The following is a 22,809-nucleotide window of genomic DNA, read 5'->3' on the forward strand; positions in this document are numbered from 1 at the left end:
TTCAGATTGGTTGCTAAAGAACCAATCTTTATCACTATCTCATATACTATGTCATTTCCTCAAATAGTAGAACTAATACAGAGAGTTTATATAAAAAACCCTTTTTATAAGTGTATGATCGTATCTACCTTTATACAGACACTCGTATATACAACAATTTGTAAATTTCTGTAAAAAGAAAAAGTAAAGGGATTTCACTCTTCATTATGAGCAAAGTCAACTCCTTTCACTCTACAGGGGATTTTTATAGGACACGTGCCACATTGTTGATTATTTCCAGTGGAATATTGAAACAAGTTGAATGTGATGGCAGCAGTGGCAGGCAACCCCAAATTTAATTAACAGCGTTCATTTCAACTATTTTTTGTTTTTTGTTGCTTCTGTGCTTCCGTAATCTTTATTTTCTTGCCTTGTTGTCCATGTAATGCAATTAGTGCTTCTTTGTTGAGATCTAATGATCATGGACAATTGCTACATAAAGGTAAGTGATGAAGCATTGTAGAGGCAACCCTCAAGGGCTACATATATATTACATAAAGTACTCCACTTGCTCGATCTCTTGTGCAATATTTTGCCTTTGTGTTTATACATGTAAAATTAGCATGACTTGGACAGAACAAAACCATGTTACTGTGGCAAGGCATGGTGCACAGAGAATAATGAAGAGGGGAATCAGCAAGTGACCAAAAGAGAAGGAAACAAATTAAGAGAGAAAAATTCCCAATGATTGACATGAGAGAATTTTGGCATGCACCTTAGTGGTCCATCATGTCCCTCTCAACAATTTCAGGAAAGCGAAGCGTTTAAAAGGAGAAATAAGTGTTAGAGAAGAGATACTGTCTCTATTCTTTCTTTATTCCTCCGCCACACTGAATTGAAAGGACTAATTCAACCCTCTTCCCCTTCAATAGCATACATGTGTGTGGTCACATCTGTTTCTTTGTAATAAGTTAAAAAGCTTAATGTTTTGAGTGGTGGAAGGAAGGGGATCAGAATCTGGTTTCTCTGTCATTTTCAAGTTTGGCAGATTGTGGCTTATTTTTTCCTTTCTCTCATTACTATCTCCTATCTTGATAAGGATCCCACCGTGGACAATGATCATTCCTACCTATGCTTGCATGAGCAAGATAATAGGAACTAGCAGTGAGGTATTAATCTTTTTTCTTGTTCTGCCAATAATTGGCTCCAATTGTAGAAATACACGTCTAAACTATTTAAAGCCATTCGACTGGGGTACCATGAGAGAAGAAAATATATGCTGATGTTTCTACTACGACCATGCAGAATCATTATTACCAACATAACCTAAAGAATTGAGAAAACATCATATGCAATGCCAATTTTTTCATGTCTTTTAAATCAGGAGATTTATTTATTTTTAAATGGTGTAAGCTAAACTAGAAAGTAGGCGCCAAATGAAAGAATCTTTAATTAATAACCTACCAAGCAAACAAATTAACATGTCGACGTGCCTTCATGTCCATCTTTATACCAGAAAGCATTGATTGCATCTACTACATGCTTCTGACTAGAGAAACATATATATGGTCCTTACCTGACATGCATTTAAGTTTTTTCTAATTTACTAAAAGTAAAATAGTAACGCTTAATAATAATCTTAGACCACCCAATAATTTCTTATAAAACGATAAAGATCCCATAGAAAAAGGGACATATATGTTAATTGGACGATGTTGAAAGCTTATTTTCGTTAACATCGGTTTTAGCTATAACCGATGTTAATTGGGCGATGTTGAAAGTTTTTTTTTTAGTAGTGATATGGTCGAATTGCATTCTACCACATATGAGATGCCACGTCAAAGAATTAGCTTGTGATATGGGTTGCCACGTTGAAGCATCAGCAGCTGAAGGACCTGAAAAAAGGCAATACCTATTCTTTCCTTTCCTCATCAAGAATGTTGTGACACGTCTTAGGGGTATGGAGAGAGGTTAGCAGAAGTTGCTTTCTATGTGACTGTATTGTATTGTATTCGATCTCCTCTGGCAGCATAAATTCTGCTCATCTTCTTCACAACAGAATCCATTGGTAGGAAGACAGACATATTGTTGAAAGCAGCTAGCATGCCCACTAAAGACAACTTTTGATCTGTTCTCCAAGATTTTATCCAACAAAAGATAAGATGAACCAGACATGATCCTCGTAGTAACCTTGAAAAAGGAGGGACCAACACACAACAACATCAAATGCCAACAAAGGACGATAGATAGATAGATAACTGGCCAAATCAATGAAAAGAAGAAACACTGCCTCAAGTGTAATCAGGTACTCTTACTATCACTCAATATGCAGTTGTCAGCATGTCCTACAGACACGAGAGATGTCAATACAAATATCATGGCTTCATATGCTACTATGTTGTCATAAAGTTCATATTCTTATGCAGAAAGAAAATACAACAATGCTAGGTAAAATTCGAGATTCAGAAACCAGAATGAAGCACACTCCAGCCAATCAAGCTTGGGAAACAAGGCTCAATAATTGATTATACTCTATACAGAATCCTCTAAATTATAATCTGCAAGAATACCATATCACCAAGTGTAAAATAGCAAAGAACTTGTATATCATTCAGGCCCCACGAGACTAATGATTGCTGATTGACCCTTTGGATATTTTTTAAACTCAGGTTTAAATTATTCATTTAGTCTTTACCATTGCCCCTTTTAAAGTTTTAGGCTCTACATGAAAAAAATTGTTCAGAGTTTGTAAGAGCTAAGATACGATTTATCCATCGAATCTCTTCTCTTATGACACTGTTATTTATCTATGGTGATAGATTGGCAGATGATTGAGATAGATAAATATAAAGACATTGTGGAACCCCAAGAGGTAAAAGTCCTACCATAATTTCAAGGTAAAAGTATGCATTGTGAAATGGAGCAACCAACATAATTAAGGTTAATAGCACATGCAAGAGGGTAAGGGCAGGCCGCAGTCTCTCCTCTCCTTTTTTTTATATTAAATTTATATGTATAGACTTTAAATTTTCATAAAAAAGATAGTAATCTTACAATATTATTATTTAGTTGAAACTTTTTTGTCACATTTTTTTTTCCATCAGAAATAATCTTATTTCAAAACGGATAGAACTAATATAGACTACAATTTTTTTTTTCGAGTATTTAATATAACTATATATTTAAAATTAAAATTTGAAATTATTAATTATATTAAAATAATCCCTCACCAATTAATCTATACTCTCTAATATTAAAAATAGCTGGCATGTGTTTAACAGAGAATATGATCGAAATGAAAACCAAGAAGGAAAAACTGTAAAAGGCCCCTATATGATGAGGGAACTTTTTTAGTTTTAAATAGTAACTAGTGTCGTCATGTTGATAAGTTGTTCATACTCAACTCTTCCACAGTAAAATCCATAATTTTAAATTTATTAATTTAATGATTAATCTTTCTATATATTAAATTTGAAACTTCATATTAAACATAAAGACTTCTATCAATAGATATTTACTCAATGTACCATGTGACTCATCCTATATTAAACACATTATAATTATTTTTTCAAATATTATTATTTAAATTTTATCAATCTTATCTTAATGTTAATACCAAAATATTTTACATCTATAAATTTGACGTTCATAAATTTTATACTGAGTTATTCTCCCTCTACCTTCCTCTCAAGTCTCTGCCAAAAATATCCTTAAGGTTTCAAGCTGATATAGAAAGGAACATAAATTGTATAGGGAGATTCAATTCAATATTTATGTAAATGAATGAAATATATTTTTGGTCTTTCAAATTTTTGAAATTTGATTTTAATCCCTCTATTTTTTTATTCTATTTTAGTCTCTCTAATTTTTAAATGCACAACTTTTAATCTTCAAGATAACATTTAATAGTCCTTATGCAATATCTTATTTCCATTTTTACTTTCTTCTGTGATGGGATTTTTATTCGTTTAACTTTTGGTCATGTGATTGAGATGGATTGTTCAAAGAATTGGACATAAGAGTTAAAGCCCATGTAATTAGGACAAACTATATGATTGCTCAGAATATATATAAAAAAAACTAAACTGATTACTGGCCTTCTTCGGCCCAACTTCAAGGAGAATTATTTTTTACAATCTAAAATATACTTAATTTTACTATTTTTTTCATAATTATTAATTGAGCTAAGGCAAACCTATTCTCATTAACTGATCCTGCACTCCCGAATGTTTGCAAGTTACTCTCCCCTTATAACCAAAAAAATCCTTAAGATGAGAGATTATGAAAGTTTCTTTTTGATGAAAAAGATTATGAAAGTTGTTTAACAAACTTCATTTTTCTAAGGCACATATATTTAACTGAATTGCTAACTATTAAAATCCTTAATATACTATTTTTTTTAATTTTCTCTTAATTATGTAGTAAAAATACCGAAAAATAATAATTAAAATAAATATTTTTTTCCTTCTAAAATGACATAAAATAATAATAGATATAGATTTATAAAACAAATCTGAAGTGCTCGGATTTAGATGACTCGTCTGTTTTTATTCAAAGATTCCTATGCTCATTCGTACATGTACACTCAGGAGAGTGTGCTCTTGGTAGGAGTACAAGTTTTCTTCAACACTCAACAAGTTACATTTGGTGATACTTTCTTCTGGAGCGTGTAGCACTCAAGCAGCGCAGAATCTAAATGGTTATAATGAATAATTGAAAGGAAAAGAGGCATGCATAATAGTAAACATTTTCTTTTTGGATCCACATTAATCTATCTTATTGTATTTATGCTTGTGGATGCTTACAAATGCTTCATTTACTTATTTAAATTATTGTCACATGAAATTTATATTCAAATACAAAATATTTCAAGCTATACTTGAGTCCATCTACCTATATTAACAACCACCTAAACTTCTATTCCACCAAATACAATAACTTAAAAGAGTAGAAAAGTAAGAAAAAAGCATTTTATAATAAAAAAACCCAAAAATTGAAAAATGGACTATTGTCACTTCACCGGTAGCCTCTATAGACTGGTGAATACACAGAGCTCTCAGCAAATTTCACCAAATCTTTTGGTTGAGGAAGGCGAGTGGCCAAGCCTGAGCAAGAATGTGAACTCAATTTCATTATTGTTATAAAGTTATTTATAATATTTCAAGGAGAAATAGTATTAAAAACATGAAACATAAAAGCCTTTCGATACTGAAAAGGATAAAAGATCTTCAAAACCAAATCATTTGCAACTGTCAAACCAAACCAAAAACCACCAAAACCAAAAACCATTAAAACAAAAAATTTAAAAAATCACATACTTTTAAGGGTTTGATTTCATGTTTGGATCTTGTTATAAAAAATTGAATGAAACCAAATAAATCACATATTATAATTATATTATTTTTTATTATGATAATAAGTAATAAGTATTAAATAATTTATTAATTTTCCTTTATTTTATAATTAAGATGCATATTTTACTTTTATATATTTAAAAAAATATATTAATAGTGTTAAATATCAAGTGATGCACAAGTTACTATTATGTTAAAAAAGAGTTAGTAATATCATTTTATATTAATACTAAATAGAAATAAAAATAATAATTTTCAACTAAAATATTTTAAACAAACATTTAATAAAAAAATAAATTCATTTTTAAAATAATATAGAATATTGTTTATATAAGTTTAGTTGATAGATTTTAAATTATAATAATAGATTAAAAAAATGTTAAACTGAATCAAACCAAATTGTAAAAGATTGATTTGGTGTGGTTTGAATTTGGTGTTATATTAAAATTGAACCAAACCGAATCACATCTTTATTTAAAAATCAAATGAAATCGAATAGCAAATAATCTTACTGTTGAAGGAAAACTCAGGCTCACCAAGTTCATAGGCCTTAGCAGCGACATTGGCAGCAATGTGTGCTGAAATCTTCTTTCTGATGTTGCTGAATGGTGGGTATATGAGCCCCTTGTCATAGTCCTCTTGTGTCACCTGTGAAGCCAAAGCCTCAGCTGTTCCAAGAAATAAGATTTATCATTTAAATTATTAAAAAAAGTATGTTCCAAGTTTAGTATTTGAGTAAATCTTTCAATTTCTAATGCACTTACAAGCTGCCAGAAGCAGGTCATCGTGCACTCGAATGGTCCCAGACATTATTAAACCAAGACCAAATCCAGGAAAAATGTATGCATTAATGCCTGATTAACAAAGAACACATTCAAATTAAATTTCATTTTCATATGATATAACAAATTCTTAACATTTATAAGAACTACATTAAGATCTGGCCAGGCACAAACACTTTTCCATCATATTCAACTGGGGCAAATGGGCTCCCACTAGCAAAAATGGCACGTCCCAGATAGAAATGCAAGTGGATAAGAAACGAGAAAAGAAGAAATGATAATAGTCATTACTCATCCATTCCAACCAAATAATAGCAATCTAATTATATAAACAAACTAGGTAATATTGTAATTATTATATTAGGAAGATAGTAGCTTTGTCTTCATATTACCTGGCTCCAAGTTTAAGCCTCTTCAGCAGTGCATTCCGACTGTGATGTCGGGTTGGAAAGAGAAAGAATAATAGGTTTCTACAAGCATTACAAATGATGGATAGATTAGCTTCTGTGGACATCAAAATGCATAGTAGGTAGGAAATTGTAGATTGACGTATTACCTCATTAATGGAAGCCATAGCTTCAACCACATCTTTAGTAAAAGTTCTCCCTTGTCCTGATGTTCCAATTAACACCGTCGGCTTAATTTGCTGAGAAGAAAACAGTGAAATGTAAGACATTTGAAACTACTGTTCTCTCTGGGTGGGAGTGCGAGAGAGAGACATAGATCATACCTTAACAACATTTACAAGTTCCTTAACAGGTTCATGTTCATGAGCCCATGGCTTCTTAAAATGTTGAAGTGATTCCTTACGGGAACTCACAATCAAACCCTGCCAAAGTATGAACAAAAGATTAATAGAATGGAAAACAAGCAATTACTTTCTATAGGAAGGAAATAAATTGGATTTCAGTACTACCTTTGAGTCCACCAACCAAATGTTCTTGCGCACTTCATCTAGTGGGACATTTGTCTGTAAAGACAATAGTTAGTTTCTGGATAAATCTAAACCATTCATGCAATGCCTCACATCATAAATCTAACCCGTTTTGATGTTTCAAGTGCTATGAGTTCTGCTATTCCAGTGCCAGCCTGCAACCACAAACCATACAATTCATCCACAAGGACATGGATGATATAATAGTTAGTTGTAAGGAAATGTAAGTGAACAATTCAAAGTGATCTGAATATCTGATGATGTTCAATACTCTCTTTTTATTCAACACCTTTTTACTGACAGGAAATGATTGAACTTTCCTATCTCCAAGAAACAATGAAGAAGGACACATGGTATTAACTTACCTCTCCAGCACCAAGGAATAAGAACCTGTGATCAGTCAAGTCTCCCCCAACCAATTTCAGAGCTGCAACTAGTCCTGCAAGGACCACTTGTGCTGTTCCCTGAAACAAAGTGGATAGGATATAAGGGATAATTATCGGTTACCAAATTGAAAACAGGCATTACTTTACTTAACCTGAATATCATCATTAAAGACAAGATGTGTTGACCTATATCTTTCAAGTAGATCAAAAGCATTGTGGTTTGCAAAGTCTTCAAACTAAAATATGGCAAACAGATTCAGAGAACAGGAAAATTTAAATTAGCAAGTGTTGCACTTTCCGTCCAATAAAGCAAGAAATGATAATGTCTTTGCATACTGCTTAGTACCTGAACGAGGATTCTTTCACCATAATTTTGCTTGACTGCATTCATAAATTCATGCAGAAGTTCAGCGTATTCCTGGAAACGGAAAAGGTAGAAGGAAATTTATTATGGTATATAAGATGACAGGATGCCTAAAGCTGAAAATGAGACCAAGTAAATAAAACAAATTATGAACCAACCTGTCCAGTTGCTCGTTTATGCCTGAGCCCAAAATATAATTCATCATTCAACAACTTCTCATTGTTTGTACCAACATCGATGGTAATAAGCAAGCACTGCAACAGTTTGATAATATATAATACAATTGTAATAAGAAGTGGAAGCCACATAGGAGCCACTCTTCATAAACTTCCAAAATTGAATGCTACTCATCAAGCTAACTTTGAATTAGAACATTTCTTTTCTGTATAAAAATCATAACAATCATTGCAAATTGTAATTTTACCCATTGTTGAAATCAAGATTTATTTATTTATTTATTTTTCCAAAGAGGTAAGGATCTAACTAAGGACCAAATGTAGGAATCTCTCAAATAACTTCCTTTTCTTTTTTGTTTTTTTTTTTTCCTTCCATTACTTTAACTTATGCAATATGTTGGGGGCTAGATCCCCAAGACCCAGAATTCGCTCTCCGTCAGTTACAACAATGACTTGAATGTTCATCTCAGGCCAATTCCTTAGTACTTCAAGAATCCTCCCTCTTTAAACTACATCCTAGAGAAAATGAAATAATTGATTTAAGACAAATAATAGACACTGTACATTCAACTAAAAGGTTAAAAGGACAAAGAACTCAAACTTACTTCTCGTTCAAACTTAAATAAAGATCCTGAGGATGCACGAAGATGCTCCCATATTTCTGGCAAGCTTCGCCAGCAGTTGGAGTATACACAACTGGGAGTAACTCCTCAGCATGATCAAGTAGAAGCTTGTAAAACAGCCTTTCATTTCTCTCCTGCAACCTAGCAAATAACGAATGGAAAACATTAAAATCCACTCCCTAAATTTGCAAATCAAATTGCAAATAAAATTCTCCGAAGACATGATTTTATGGTAAAGATGAGATTCCAAGTTCAAGAGAAAATTTATGGAAGCAAACAATTCTTCTGAGATGTCTATGAAAAATGTTTTGGAGTCATTATTCAAGCTTATATCTTATGCACTTGCAATTTTGTCATACTGCATTCTACAAATATTTCAGTTCTATACTATAGCAAAAGGGTCTGGCCAACAACTAATGGCGTGTTTGGAATTGCCTTCGAATGCCAATCCAATAAAAGAAGGATTGGTGTTCAACATGCATTGGAATGGAAGAATGCTCCAGAGCAAACCCACACTAAGGAGTGACATAAGGACGATGGTTAAAGAACATGTAATGCACCTTATTAAATGTTTCTAGTAATTTATAAAAGCTTGTATTGAATTTTTCTTATAAATATTTTCTTTTTCGATAAAAATTTTCTACTTTTTGTCTGCCAAAGTAAAACTAAAATGGAGAAACAGACTGAAAACGGTATTCATTATATAACTCTCTTAAAGAGTAACAAAAGGGATTGTTCACAAGGCCACCTGAAGTATATGGAACTTGATACTGGCGTATATGTCGGATCATTTTCTTCACCTGAACAAATGAAGCATCAATAACTATTGGTCAATGTAGAGTAGCCTCACAGTCATACACAATTTCAGCATTTTTTTTTTAATTAAGGTCAAACTATTCACTTATTCGCTATGTTCTCTTCATTTTAAATTTTAATTCCCACACAAGGTTGTCCTGTTCAAGCCGCCTAGGATCAATATGGACAATAAAGCTCTCTTTCTAAATATTTAACATAACTAAGTAGTCATGATTCAAACAGGACACTTTTATTTAAGTTAGAATAATCTCATCTTAATTGATTCATATGCTCAGTGGTTACATATATAAAGACTAAAACTAACATTTTTTTAAAGGGACTAAAACTTAAAATAAAAACAATTATAGAGATTGGATGAATAATTTAACCTTTTTTAAGGCTTAATTGCAAATTTCATCATCAAATTTTTATTATTTTGTAAATTTTATCACTCAAGTTTTATTTTAATAAATTTTACTATTCAACTTTCATAATTTTACAGATTTTACCCTTCATTTTTTTTTAACAAATTATTTCATCCAATTTTTAACATTTCACAAATTTTGTCATTCAAATTTTTTAATTTTGTGCATTTTATCATCATGTTAATAACAAAACAATATTCTTTTATTTTATCTTTAATTATTTTTCTTTTACACATCTGCATTAGTAAAATGCATAAAAGTTAAAAATTTAGGTGATAAAATTTATAAAAATAAAATTTAAGTATTAAAATTTACAAAATAAAAAAATAAATGATAAAATTTACAATTAAGTCTTTTATTAAAAAAAAGAGGAAATTATCAGGAATTGGGTTTCATGAGAAATAACTGTTGGGGGAAGAAGGCCACGTAAGTAGTGAGCGTCCCTCTCTTTTTTCAGTGAAGGCGAGTCCTTTGTTGTAGTGTGATCTCTCAACAAAGTATATCCACTCACAAATGTCCCATTCATCACACACACAAATAACAAAATCAAAGATCATCGCAACAGAGATACTCCAAGGAGTCACAAACTGATCCTCAGCGCCGCCGTGACTTTTGGTATTGCTTGGAGCACAACACGTCACTCTCGAAGAAGAACCTCTACGCTTCCAATGTGAAGCAGAGAAGTTGCTGCACGAAGATCACCCACCTATGCCTGACTTCCACTGTGCACAAAATAGACACAAAAACGGGAAAATGAGATGATTCTATGAATTCCCAGATGAACAAAAGAACTGATAGCAACAAAATTAGAAGAGAAGTGGAATTTTTCTTGTTGGAATAATACCGAATTGGCAGCAAAAAAAAAACAGCAAGAGTGGAGTTGGTTTTGGTGAATGTGGAATGAGAAGTGTTATAATTTAGCATGACGGAGCATGCATTGAAGGAAAACATGATGACGAAACAAGTGTGTGACAGAGAGAGAGTTGCGGTTGGTTGCACTGGAAACAAGTGTGTGGATCACTGGAAGAGGGAAATTATCACAAAGAGTCTTCAGGGGACCTTTCTTTTCTCTCTCTCTCCTTCTCTTCCTCTTCCTATGAGAACATATGTTATACACTATGTTTAATGCTATTATTACATTTAAATGTGAATTTTCTTTTCTGTGACAACTATTAAATATTTTTATGATATTATTAAATAAGTTTTAATTTAGATAAGTTTATTAAATTTTATAATAAATATTTTAAAAATTATAAAATAGTCATTTTCAATTGATTATGTAAAAGTATTTTCTTACATTAATTGTAAAAATAATTTTTATAGTGTCATTCAATTACTTACGTACCTATCGAGTTTGTTAATTTTCATCACAATCATTTTAAATATCATACCATCTATGGTTTCTAATTACTTACATGGTGTAATTTAATATTGATGGTGCATTAAAAATTAAACTGAACAATATTATATTATTAATTATTAAAATATAAAATCATTAATTTTTATTTAATTACTTTAACCGCAAATTTTAGGCTTTGGAATAGACCATTTTAATTTAAAAGGAGAAAAAACTTAATGTTTTATTAAAAAAATTAATAACAATTTTACTTATTGTTTTTCAGGACAACGATTAAGAAATTAAAAATATTTTTGTTGTTGTTAAAAAGTAGTACTACAAGTGAAGAATCACGATGATGTCTTTGAGATTTACATAGAATAGTGTCTTTTTAGCAGAACCGCGCGAAGACTCAATTCAAGAGATTCTGTAACTGTCATGAGGTTGGGTGTGAGTCAGAACAAAAAATTGCCCTGAATTTTTGGGAGTCTCTTGCATCTGAATATTGTCGTGTATCTCCCTTGTTACATATAAGGAGAGAGTGGAGATACAATAGCAGCACCTTCCAAATAAGGATTAGCCATTAGGGGAACTTTCAAGGATGATGCTATTGCTGTCTTGGCTTCTAACAAAGGTACAAAACCTCTACCTGTTGTCTTGCCCACTTGTTTTTTTTATACACAAAATGACATATTTTTATACCTTAACCACTGTCTTTGGAACATGCTTGTGAATATGGTGCTTGATTGTTTGCCAAGTTGACCTTCAATTTATAAAATATTTTTTCTCAAGTTTAAATTTTTTATTCGACGTTTTGAAAGAAAAAAAATGTGGCAAACCTTAAAATTTATAAGGATTGGTAGTTTGCAAGAAAAGACTAATTTGATGGAGGCTTTGTATTTTAAAAATTTTCATTTTAATAATAAAATATTTAACTAATATAATGACACTAAATTTTGAATTAATATTTTTTTTAAAAAAAGCGTTTAATATTACATATACACGTGCAAATGCACACACTTAGAATTATATTAAAATTTATTACAAAAAATGAAATAACTAAAAATTGAATAACCAAAAAATTTCTACGTCGATGAAAACATTTGAAAAGTTATATTTATTAGTAATGGTGTACGATTTTTTATAGAATAAAATAATTGATAAGACATGGAGAGTATGACAGTAAAACATTAAATAAATAATATAATTATAAAATATTTTAGTAATCTCCGTATTTAATATATTGCAATTAAGTGGTGCTAAGGAGTTGTGTCCCCATGGGAGGTTGATCGTCATAATATTGGTCGTTGAAATAAGGTCACCATGATTGACCCAAAAAATAAAGTTATCGTGTTTATATCGAACAAAAAGGATCAGACTGTGATTTAGGAAATAAAAAATAATGCATCTATCATGGATAAATATTCTAAATTAATGTAAAAGAATAAACTGCTACTTATAAGAAATAATATTGTTGCAAGAATAAGCACCTAACTTCTTCTAAGTAGCAAACCAAACTAATAATAGAACGATTGATGTGGATTTACACTTGCTGAAGAACACTCCGCCAGCAAAACTATCGTGGCCATCTATTAAGCTTATAATGTTGCATAAATCTTGAGCATTGACTCCAGCCTCAGTTATTTACATACACAGGTCATTTAGACCGTTACAACATGCCATAGCATAACTTGTACTTTAACATTGAAGTTCTTTTATCTTGTTTGGAAGTTCAGTGCCCTGATGCAGAAGGAAAATACAAAGGCAAAGAAGACAGTGAAAGCTACCAAAACTGCAGCAACTGGACCCATGAAGTCGGATTTAAACCCGTAGTGGTCTTCAATATATCCTTTGACAGTGAAATTTTGAGTAGTACTCCCAGGCACAAAAAGATGGTCCTCTATATCTCTATATTGAGAGACAATTAATCCATACACTGTCCATGCCACTGGACAAATCCAGTAATACCACACCCACCATTTAGGAATTTTCTGAAAAGCCAAAGTTGGTAGAAGAGTTATGTTAGTAAAGATTATGTAAGATATGTTTGTTTCAATATAATAACGAAATTAGAATGGTACTCACCGGTCTTGGGATAAAGAAACCAGAGAAGAGATTAAAGAGTCCATAGAATGCTGCTGCAAAGATTGATGCCACTTGGTGGTTTGGTGTGATGGACACAGTCATCATTCCATAATATGTGAAGTACAAGAAAGAGAAGAAGCTGACAAAGAAGAACCAAAAGAACTTCTCCACTTTCCATTCAAAGCTCACCATAGCATACACTATGAGTGAGTAATAAACAGTTTGGAAAAACACATATGGTACTTCACAAAAGACCTGCAATTGAAAATGCATTGGCATAAGGATAACGTAACAAGGCAATGACATCATAACAAGCAATGAACACTAGAAAATAAAATTATTCTTTGAAGTAAATCAATCTGCTTACCTGTGCTAAGGCATAAGGCAAAGGAGCATACATTCCGGCAGCTCTTTCTCGATAGAACACTGTTCTTTCAACGGCTACAATTGGTTGAACAGTTTGGCAATTGTTAATTCCAACAAAAATAACAGCAGCATACATGGCTCCTATAATCATTGTCAGGTCAGCTGAGCTCTCCCTAAACAAGAATAACAAGAGAGAAATTAGCTAAAATTTAAAACTGATGATTGAGTAGAGTTAGATTTAATCACAGGAAGCAACTCTCACCTGTTTTTGCCAATTCTCCAAAATACTGTCCCTATCATGAGGGCACAAGCCAATGTGAAAAAATATCTGACAAGATTATAATCTGGACTCCTCCAGTATGTCAGCCATTGCTTCCAAAAACAGGATTTAAATTGCCCCAATGTGGATTGAGAATACTTAGTGGGGAAATACAAATCAGTAGCTCCAGGCGGGGGTGTGCTTAACTCCTTTACAAGAGCTTTGTTTCGCCTGTTTGATAAGCATACGTGTTAGCTCAAACCAACAAAATCATGCAAACCCATTTAACAATGTAGGCATTCTAATTGTTACTTGACTTACTGGAACAAAGATGATGTTTTGTAGTATTCAGCAAAGTCCATTCCAAGACGAACTTCAGCTGCTACAGAACTCACTTCTAGCATCCATGTTGCTGGGTTGTACATCTCTTTAATTTTTGGAACCCCTGGAATTGCCTGTGACCAAGGACATGGGATGAAACTTGATACTAAACCTTATGTTAAAGTACATGATCAAATAAATGTAATCAGTTTGTTTTTAATACCTCAAAGTATTCTACAATCTTGTGGGAATTTCGGCCTAATGGTCCTGAGTAGATCACTTGCCCTCCTCTTTTCATCAACAAAAGCTGCCGGAAAAAGAACATTTCATTAAGCATCAAAGAGGATAGGAGATACAAAGAAAAGAAATACACAACAAACGGTTTGTAGGTTGGTTGGTACCTCATCAAAGGCTTCAAAGATATCAATGCTAGGCTGGTGAATTGTGCAGACAACTGTTCTTCCTGTGTCCACAGTGTTTCTCACAGTCCTCATAACAATAGCTGCTGCTCTTGCATCAAGACCTGAAGTGGGTTCATCCATGAAAATGATTGAAGGATTAGCAACAAGCTCAACAGCGATGGTCAGCCTCTTTCTTTGTTCGGTTGACAACCCTGTAACTCCTGGAAGCCCCACTATAGCATCCTTGAGATTATCTAACTCTACCAAATCCATCACTTGGTCCACAAATTGCTGAAAAGATAAAAAATAATTGAAATTTTAAGTTCACCTTTCTATGAATCCTTATTAAGAGAAGAATCAAAAGATACACTAGTGCTGAGTACTTACTATTTTTTCATCCTTGCTAACTTCTTTTGGTAACCGGAGGTAGGCAGAGTAAAGCAAAGATTCTCTAATAGTAACTTGGGGTGAATGAATATCAGTTTGTTCACAGTAACCAGAGACTCTTGCAAAGGTTTCTTGGTTCTTGGGGAACCCAGAGATTCTAATATCTCCTTCAATGTAGCCACCAGTCTTTCTTCCTGCTAAAACATCCATTAAAGTTGTCTTCCCAGCTCCACTAACTCCCATTAGTGCAGTTAGGACTCCAGGCCTAAAGGAACTAGTTACTCCCCTAAGCAGTTGTAGCCTATCTTCTGTCACTCCTTGATCTCTCATTTCCTGTAAAAGTTATCAGAGTCAGAATTTCCTTTGTAGGTACACCGTGGATTGTTAATGATATAGATTATGAAGTTATACTAAACAAGAAATTGGATTGGATCCTTACTGCAGGCATGTCGACGTAGTAATTAACAGTGTCAAAAGACATTGCAAGTGGTTGGAAAGGTAGAATCATTCCTTTTTTGGGGGTAACTCCAGTAGCTGAATCATTTGCCGAGTCAACTTTTCTTAATCCACTGGTAGCTTGGCTACCCATTCGCTGCATTGCTACTTCTCCTGAAATGATTCACGTATTACATCAATAAGAACATATTTTTAGCCAAACCATCAATGGTTATTAATGTTGTGTTGTATGCTTTAACACTTACTTGAATTATTTCCATCAGCAGTAGATAATGATCGAAGCATTGATTCTCTGTTGGATGGGGGCCTTACTAGTCTGGGTTCTTCGTTGGCATCTCCTCCAGCCTCCATTTCACTCGCATCTTCCTCAGAAATAATTGCTTGTTTCTTTCCAAGAGCTAATGCACCAAACAAGAATAGATAAAAGCTTTAGTAAGATAGAAAATGAAAGTAAGTCACTTGAAAGATTGATCAAGATGTGAGCTCTTACGGTTAAGGTACATAAGCGCAAGGGTGAAGAGAACATTGTACAGAACTGTGAAACCAAGAAGAGCAGCAGCTCCAATCCAGTACCAGTCTTTTTTAGCATAAACATCAAAGTTCCTTAGTATTGATAGACCCAGTGTGGTAGTTTTATCAGAAGAAGTCTGCAGTCAAAGGCATGTTCAAGTTAGAAACTAACAAGTTTTTTCTTAGTGAATTATAGTCATCTTCATTTTTCCAATGAAAAGCTTCTGCTATTTACCTGTGGATGCATCCACCTTGGAGCTAACATTTCATTCACAGCCAAGGCATTGAAGCCGTATGTCAATGGTGACACCCAATAAGCCCACACCCACCAATCAGGAATTTCACCTGTAACCATTGAGCATCTATCTATGTGAGCACATTCTTTGAACAAATTTAAGTTTGAAGTCAGTTTCCAAATGCTTTTGCTTAAAAAGTTTGGATTGTCACTCACGTTTTGGAAGGATGAAGCCTCCAAGTAGAAAAACAAGAAGGAGCATGAGGGCTCCACCAGTGTTAGCTATAATCATTGTCCTGCACACTCCAGAAATTACCCTAAACATCCCAGCTGCCATTTGTTGGATCAGAAACACCAACAACAATTGCTTGAAGAACCTAAAAATTGGAATAGGCAAGAAAGTAATCATAAATACTTCTCATCATAACTTGATACTATCGTTATTATATATCTCAATGATATTATATAAGCCATCTCAATTTAATGAACTACAATTGTTAGGTTGGTAGATAGATGTGAAACACATGCAAATTGTGAAAAAGGAAAAGAAAAAAGTATTCGAGTATACCTGCTGGCATCAGGAGCAAATCCTATGATGTAGTAGGTGACACCAACCCAAACAAGAGACTCAAACACAGAAATGGGAATACGCAACAAGAAATTGGGGAGGGTGTAAGTCCAAGCAGGGTGGAAAAGGTGGTCTCTGTGCTTGTAAAACACGGGAAGCCTTCCAATTGTGAGTGCTAGCTCAGCAAAACCATTAAACATGTTCATGATCATAGTGAACAAAATTGCACCAATGTAAAGTGCAGCATCATCTTCGTTATTCCGGTGCATTTCAGTCCTCAAGAACAGCGTCGCGGCTATGAAGGCAATGAAGATTATTTGAGCTGTCTTGAATATGTAGACGAAGGAGTTCCTCTTGATCAGCAGCCACTCCTTGTCCCAACATGCTTTAAAAAGGTCCATTGTTGGCACAGAGTTTTTACTGTATACAAGAGCTGCTTTGTGTGCACTTGACTTGTCAAATGGCACAGACAACTCGCTCTCAAGCCTTATTCCAACATGGAATCTCTTGAACTTGTTTGCAAATTCTGTCACTGTAACATAACGGTATGGCATGTTTTTGTCTGCCCAGTATTGCTCCTGATCCTTCCTTGAGGTAACCTGTTCAAAATTTCCAAGTAGCATTGTAATTCTAATTCCCCTTACTCCTTTCTTTTATATATAATTAAGACCAACTTATTCCAAAAAGTTACAGTATGAGAAAATAGTTTATAAATTGATATTATACTACTTCATCAACTCCTATATATAAAAAATAACTAATTTTACCCTAATTAAAAAAGTTGATAGACATCATTAAATTTTTTTAATTTCAAAACAAAAAATAAGATTATTTCTAAAAAAAATGATCTTTATTGAAACTTGTTATCATCAATAAAAAAATTATTAAAAATAGAATTGGAATTAAATAAAAAATATTTTAAAAATGATATCATTAAATAGAATAAAATTAATTAAATTTATTTATATTTAAGTTGAACAAATAAAACTATTTTTTATTCATATATGAATCTAGAGAAATTATCATGCTTTAAAAAAAATATTAGAATGTGGCCTTAAGTTAAGAGTGCATAAGTTATGTGGTCTTTAGTAAGGTAGAAACATAAGTTATGTGAAGTTTGATAAGGTATGTGAAGGTGCATGATAAATAAGGTGGTGCTATGATGATCACACACCTCTTGCAAGAAATCAGCGGTTCCCTTTCTTTCGGGACAGCGGAACCCACAGGATTCAAAGAATTCCACAATGTGGTCACGTGGGCCTTGGTACACAATCTGGCCCTCTGATATGAGGATGATGTCATCAAAGAGATTGAAAGTCTCAGGAGCAGGTTGGAGAAGGGACATTAAGATAGTTCCTTCATTAAGGTGCACAATCTGCTGCAAGCACTTCACAATCTGATATGTTGTGGAACTATCAAGACCCGTTGATATTTCATCCATGAATAGTGTTTTTGTGGGCCCAACAATCATCTCTCCTGTATAAAATCAAAAACCATTTCATGTGAGAAATCATTATAATTTGGATAATTATGCATTTCATCCTTGGATTGCCACAATCTAAATTGGGTACACGTAGCTCTAGATATGTGCAACGAATAATACGAATGACAAAAAAGGAGTTTAACTTTAGTATATTCTAAATAATTAATTATTATTAAAAATAAATATTTTTTTATTACATAATAATACGGGATTAAATAAAAGTATTGAGTATAAAAAAAGATAAAATTAATATAAAAAAATATCTCATTTAACAATTTTCTTGGACAAACTAGGTCGCAGATGAAGGAAAACGAATAAGTCAAACAAAAGAGTGTGGTTGGCAAAAGTTCAAGTGGCCACGTTCTCTTAATCTTAAAAAATTGTCGGGTTGAGAATATCTATATGTGCAACTTGTAGCCGCCTTCCAATGCATGATTAAATTGAGCTTCTTCAGACAATGTTGGACTTAAAAATATTAGAGCAGGTACAGATAACCTCAAGATTTTTTTAATAATTTGGAGCCAAGTAATCGATGATATTTTTTTTGGACATTTTGGTCCTTCTAACCTGTAGTGACACGCTTCTTTTGGCCACCGGATACCCCTCTGTGCATTTCATCACCCACTATGGTATCCTTACAAATATCAAGCCCCAATATCTGTATCACATAACAAGGAACAAGAACGATTGATTAGGATATTAAACAAACCGTTAAGCACAGTGACTAGCAATAATTATGTTGATTATAAATTGTAAAATTTCTAAAGTATGGGGGCAGTTATGGTAGTCCACATGGCCACTAGGGATTCTCCAATAGGGTCATACTTGGCAAAAAAAAAAAAAAAAAAAGTTCGTTGACATCAGTCAACATTGCAGGGTAGGTGAGTAGAAATTTTTGACAAGGATTTTTATTTTGTGGGGTAAATACGTGGAAATGTTTAGGGAACATATCTTACTAACCCTGTCTCTATTTTCTACGCGAAACAGAAATTGTTGAAAGAAGAAATGACTTACTTTTAGCGTGTAGTCGGTAATGAGACTGCTTTCTGTCCCTTCCATTGCAGTTGCCTAAAATGCAAGAATTCCATTGATTAAAAAATTGACATAATTATTTACTATTACTCTATTAGTTAGTCCATTAAGTGTTATTTACATAATAGTTATTACTTAAATGGGAAATTAATGAAAATATACCTTCATGAAAAGGTCAACATCTGCCTCTGGGAATATGCCGGCTTCCTTTTCCCTTCTAGCAAGCTCGGTTAATAGGTCTATAATGACATTATTTTAAGACCAAAATTAAACTGTTAATAAACTATTTAAATGGGGGGGAAATGGGTTAAAGAGAAAATGTTGATTAAATTACCATATCGAGTCCCAACTCCCTGGCATCTAGCTGAGAAATCCAGTGTTTCTTTTACAGTCATTTCTCCAACATGAACATCATTTTGGCTAATGTATGCTGAAGTCTTTCTTGGCACAAACTCATTAAGTTTATGCCCATTGTATGTGATTTCTCCTTTTACCTGTTTCATCAAAACCAATTATTTATTTTAATTAACTCTTGTTCATCATCATTTTTCATTATTCTTCATCATCATCATTATTAATTTCTTATGTATGAAGAATAATTTTCTCAGTAAAATGATGGGGTTGGAGCATACCCTCAATTCGGGGTCCAATTTTCCGGCCAATGCTAACAAAAGGGTCGTTTTCCCTGAAGATGGGGGACCTAGTAGAAGGGCCATCCTGTGCAGAACCATAAAACAAAAATCCATATAAAGATCAAGTAGACTACAACTTTTTCTTGTTTTCAAGATTATCCCAATCACACTATATATTTAACAACTTGGTTGTGGTACCTTGCTGGTTTAACAATGCCAGAGGCATTCTTAAGAATTGTGAGCTTTGTTCTCTTAGCTGTACTAATGCCAAAAATGCCAAGAGCTGATTCAAGAAGGTTTAATGCAACATTTGGTAAGGTTGGTAGAGCTCTGCTGCCGACATAGGAATCTGCTTCAACAGTCAAATTTTGGAACCTCACTTCTACTGTTGGAAGTCGGATTCCAACCCTGGAATTGGTAAAACAAAAAAGAAATAAATACCATTCTTCCAATTGGTTAACAACTTGAACAAAATCCTTGTCTACAGAATACGTTAGTTCTAAAATCTGATTTCACCTTCATCAGCGGCAATTTCATCCACTCAAGTATTAGGTATTGACACAAAAAAACACGTATTAGGCGTGCTTTTAATTCGATGTCTATTTTGTTTTGACAATGTCAAGTTTGAAAAATGACGATTGATTTTCAAAGGTTAAGGAAAAAATAGCTTTGACAAAAATCCTAATAAATTAAGGACTGAAGTTTAAACTAAATTTGCAATAATATTCATATGTAGATCTGCCCCCCTCTACTGCGTAGAAGCAACATGAAATTGGTCTTTAACTTGATTTTGTCTTAATCAAATGACAAAAACATATTCAACATGATAATATGGTGGGATAAAATGCAAGAAGGCACAAAGTATAATCATAAGAGTAAGGTTTTCTAAATAGATGAATAGATAAAACCTTTCCTATTCTATTTGAAGAAATTTTTTGTATGTGTGAACGTGTGGGGTAGGTTGGTGAGGAAGGGAGAACACTACATGTGAAAGATCAAAAGACTAGACTCACTTGTCAATTCTGTTTCTGAACTTTTTGAGGAACTTTTCATTATCTTCTTCAGCAACCCTGAAAATTTTGTCAATGATTTGTTGCCTATCATTCACATCTAGCTTCCGAACATCAATTTCCTTGTGCACCCCGGTTTGATCACCCTCGGCAAAGGTTTGGATTATACTTGTCCTTAGCCTATCATAAGTGGGAAGTTTCTCTATGGCAGCCCATTTGAGAGCTTCCTCATCCTCTTCAACATGTGAAGTCCTGCGAGAATACCTTCCACTCGCAAACACTTCCTCCATTTTCCAACTTGATCTGCTTATGCTCCTGCTTATGCTTCTGCTGATATTATTCCCATCCATTTTGCCTCCCCTTGTGCTGAAATAGAATCAAAGTTTAAACATGATATTACTCTTTTCAGAACCAAACCAAAAATGGGTGCTTTACTTATTCAAAATCAAGCCTTGAAGGAAACCAAAAACCGTTTCTTTTAAGAGATTTACATGAACAAAAAAAAAAAAAAAACACCCTCTTGTTCTTTTTTCTTCTATATCTCTAACAAACCAAAGAGAGAAAACATGAAAGAGCATAAACGCTTACATGGCAAAACAAGGAGTAAGAGAATCCTCTACTCAACTGAAGGAAGTTTCACTCTTCTTTTACGTGTATGATTCTTCTCCCTCTTTGTTTGTTTTCTTCTTAATTTGTTATTGCTACTTCATGAGAGTGATTCCGAGATATTGGCCAGCTGACCTGAACTGAGTCTCAGTTCTAGATGGATGATGAAACGAATATATAGGTGTAAGGGTACTCTGTTAACAACTATATATATATATTCTTCACTTGATATATAGTATCTGTAAGTGGGACAGTGTGGCTCTCCAAGTAGTGGAGGAATTGTCGTATTTGATAATCCTATCTTTCCTAAGAAAAATAATGAGTACTCTTTTCTTATTTATTCTTATATAATAATAAAAAGCACGTTCCTTGTATTGAATGCAACCATAGAACAAAAAGTCCATTCAAACATGACCTGCGTTTCGGCTTTCGCACCTGCTTCCTACATATGTGTTGTTTTGAACAGAAAGCGTATATTATTAGCCCCTCTTTTTCTTCTTTTTTTCTTATTGAAAAATATAACAAAATACATCGATCACCCCCTTAAATTTTGTGTAATTACGCTTAATCTTACTCTTTTTTTTTATTTTGTTACGCTAATTTTTTTCAAGCTTAAAAATATTATAATAATATTCCTTATATATTTAAAAATATTATATTAACATCTCCTCAAATCTTATACCAACAATATAAGAGGTGTTCTTATACTTACACGAAAATAAAAATAACGATTAAAAAAATATGAAATATTTGTGTAATTACACTAAATCTTAAAAAGTATTATTATAATTTATCAAAAAAATTATATATATATATATATATATATATATATATATATGAGATTTATTAGTGTATATACTTTTTTACTTTAATATGAATAAGTTAACAAGTTATACTATTAGTATATTTAAAATATTTTTTAGTTATAACTTATTAATGCATTGTTTGTTAATATTTTTCAGTATGTGTGTAAGTAAACTACATCATTATATTTTAAGACAATTGATGGTTATAACTTACTAGCATTCATAAAAAAAAAATGTAAGTTAATATATATATATATATATATATATATATATATATATATATATGGCTTTTTCTTCTCTCTTTTAAAATCTTGCTTCAATGTATCAATGAACAATTATGCCAAGTGACTCAATTGGGAATCCGGGAAAGCGTTACTAGTAGATGGTAATTTGATATTTAATTTGACAGAGACAAATATTAAAAAATAGTTTCCAGCAGCCTGATAACAAAAAAAAAAAAAACATGCCTAGTGGAAACAATATGATTAGAATATATTT

At 32.8% G+C, this 22,809-nt stretch overlaps 1 protein-coding gene, 1 long non-coding RNA gene and 1 pseudogene across 2 annotated transcripts; 1 reads left to right on the top strand and 2 right to left on the bottom strand.

The window, feature by feature from the left end:
• Nucleotides 1-1,915: 1,915 nt before the first annotated feature.
• Nucleotides 1,916-2,669, top strand: LOC114417726. The gene is made up of 2 exons (XR_003667897.1): nucleotides 1,916-2,284; nucleotides 2,406-2,669. It is a non-coding gene; the product is annotated as an uncharacterized LOC114417726 (long non-coding RNA).
• Nucleotides 2,670-4,753: 2,084 nt separating this feature from the next.
• On the bottom strand, nucleotides 4,754-11,738 carry LOC114419218 (annotated as a pseudogene).
• Nucleotides 11,739-12,563: 825 nt separating this feature from the next.
• On the bottom strand, nucleotides 12,564-21,707 carry LOC114417986 (ABC transporter G family member 36-like). The gene is made up of 23 exons (XM_028383094.1): nucleotides 21,488-21,707; nucleotides 20,903-21,265; nucleotides 20,088-20,297; nucleotides 19,890-19,974; nucleotides 19,592-19,751; nucleotides 19,420-19,496; nucleotides 19,240-19,293; nucleotides 18,793-18,883; nucleotides 17,917-18,218; nucleotides 16,743-17,341; nucleotides 16,391-16,551; nucleotides 16,175-16,284; nucleotides 15,920-16,076; nucleotides 15,675-15,827; nucleotides 15,413-15,582; nucleotides 14,974-15,306; nucleotides 14,587-14,877; nucleotides 14,409-14,492; nucleotides 14,186-14,319; nucleotides 13,868-14,095; nucleotides 13,607-13,778; nucleotides 13,240-13,494; nucleotides 12,564-13,145 (listed from the first exon to the last, which is right to left on the bottom strand). The coding sequence occupies exons 2-23, from the start codon at nucleotides 21,247-21,249 to the stop codon at nucleotides 12,870-12,872; spliced, it is 4,449 nt and encodes a 1,482-aa protein (XP_028238895.1). The 5' UTR covers nucleotides 21,250-21,265; nucleotides 21,488-21,707; the 3' UTR covers nucleotides 12,564-12,869.
• Between the last annotated feature and the right edge of the window lie 1,102 nt (nucleotides 21,708-22,809).

Source organism: Glycine soja, chromosome 7 (genome assembly GCF_004193775.1).
Source record: "Glycine soja cultivar W05 chromosome 7, ASM419377v2, whole genome shotgun sequence".
Lineage (NCBI taxonomy): Eukaryota > Viridiplantae > Streptophyta > Magnoliopsida > Fabales > Fabaceae > Glycine > Glycine soja.